A 1,168-nucleotide genomic window follows, 5' to 3' on the forward strand; every position below is an offset into this window, starting at 1 on the left:
GAAGGCGACTTCTTCTAAGGGTGTCCTTGGGTAAGGTACTTAGATCAGGTCCATGACCCTACCCTAGGTACATAACCCCATCACTAAGACCACCGCAAAAAAAAAACATGTACTAAGACAATTGTAAACTGTCTGATCTTCAATGTTGTCAATATCTAAGCATTGGGTTTTTTGTATTTACGTCCTTAAGTGTATAATAAAAAAAAGAATCCATGGTCCACACCCCCACTTCTCTCTCCCATCATTCAATCCAATTTATTTAGATATTTCCCAAAATCAGGAAAATATTTTGAACCGGGTATCTGATTGGGGTATTTAGAACCGAATGACTATTCGGAATCTCAACATCCACTTCAACTTGTTGATCTCTTTGAAACAAGACTAGTGATAAATACGTTCTCAAAATTTGAAACATTCAATTTTTTGAAATTCTACCAAACCAATTAAAAAATACAGAAGCCATGATTTTATTCAAGGAGGATTCATAAAAGGATTTCAACGAGGTTCACTCCGGTTTATGATTTGATGCTGGTACAAGTGGTGTTTCATAGTAGTTTGAGTTTCACTTGGATGTTCGATGAGAAACATGAATGAAGCCTATGTGAAACGTGTGCTAGATGAGAAACACAAACAAAACCTATGTGAAACTTATCCAAAACCTGTATGAGACACATGATCGAATGAGAACCTAGGCAAAACATATGCCAACCGTTATCTACTCTTTCTTTGTGCCCGGTAGGCCCAGAGTACCCCAAAGATCAGGGCATCCAGAGGCCTAGAGGTGCTAGAGCCAAAGCTCCGGCCTCACCAGAGGAGAAACAAAAGGCTTATTCAGAGCTGTAGCCAAGGGGTACTCCCGGAGGCCTGGGATCATGAGCCTGGGCTTTGAGGTGTCCAGACGAAAAAACGATATGAACCCCAGAGGCCCAGGGCCCAAGGCTACGGAGCTTCGAGTATCCGAGAGAGATATCATAGAACATTTGGGGAGGGGCTAACTGAAGAGACTGTTTGTGTATGGCTTTTTGGTGTGGGTTGATGTGGAAATTGGACTGCATGCCCCCCATGCTTATACACGACCTCAACCCCTCTTAATAGTGTGGCTTTCCTATGACTCAATAAACATAAACTTCAAGTCTTTCCAAATATGCCGACATATTTCTCTTTTTGA

At 41.5% G+C, this 1,168-nt stretch overlaps 1 protein-coding gene across 1 annotated transcript in view; it reads right to left on the minus strand.

Annotated features, from left to right (window-relative positions):
* Nucleotides 1-259: 259 nt before the first annotated feature.
* LOC119334047 (zinc finger MYM-type protein 5-like) overlaps nt 260-1,168 on the minus strand; it is a 5,566-nt gene continuing 4,657 nt past the window's right edge. The window contains exon 2 of the mRNA XM_037606719.1: nt 260-408. Within this exon, the coding sequence (XP_037462616.1) occupies nt 260-408 (149 nt within the window). The remainder of the gene's footprint in view (nt 409-1,168) is intronic.

This window comes from Triticum dicoccoides, chromosome 7A (assembly GCF_002162155.2).
Source record: "Triticum dicoccoides isolate Atlit2015 ecotype Zavitan chromosome 7A, WEW_v2.0, whole genome shotgun sequence".
In the NCBI taxonomy this organism is placed as follows: Eukaryota; Viridiplantae; Streptophyta; class Magnoliopsida; order Poales; family Poaceae; genus Triticum; species Triticum dicoccoides.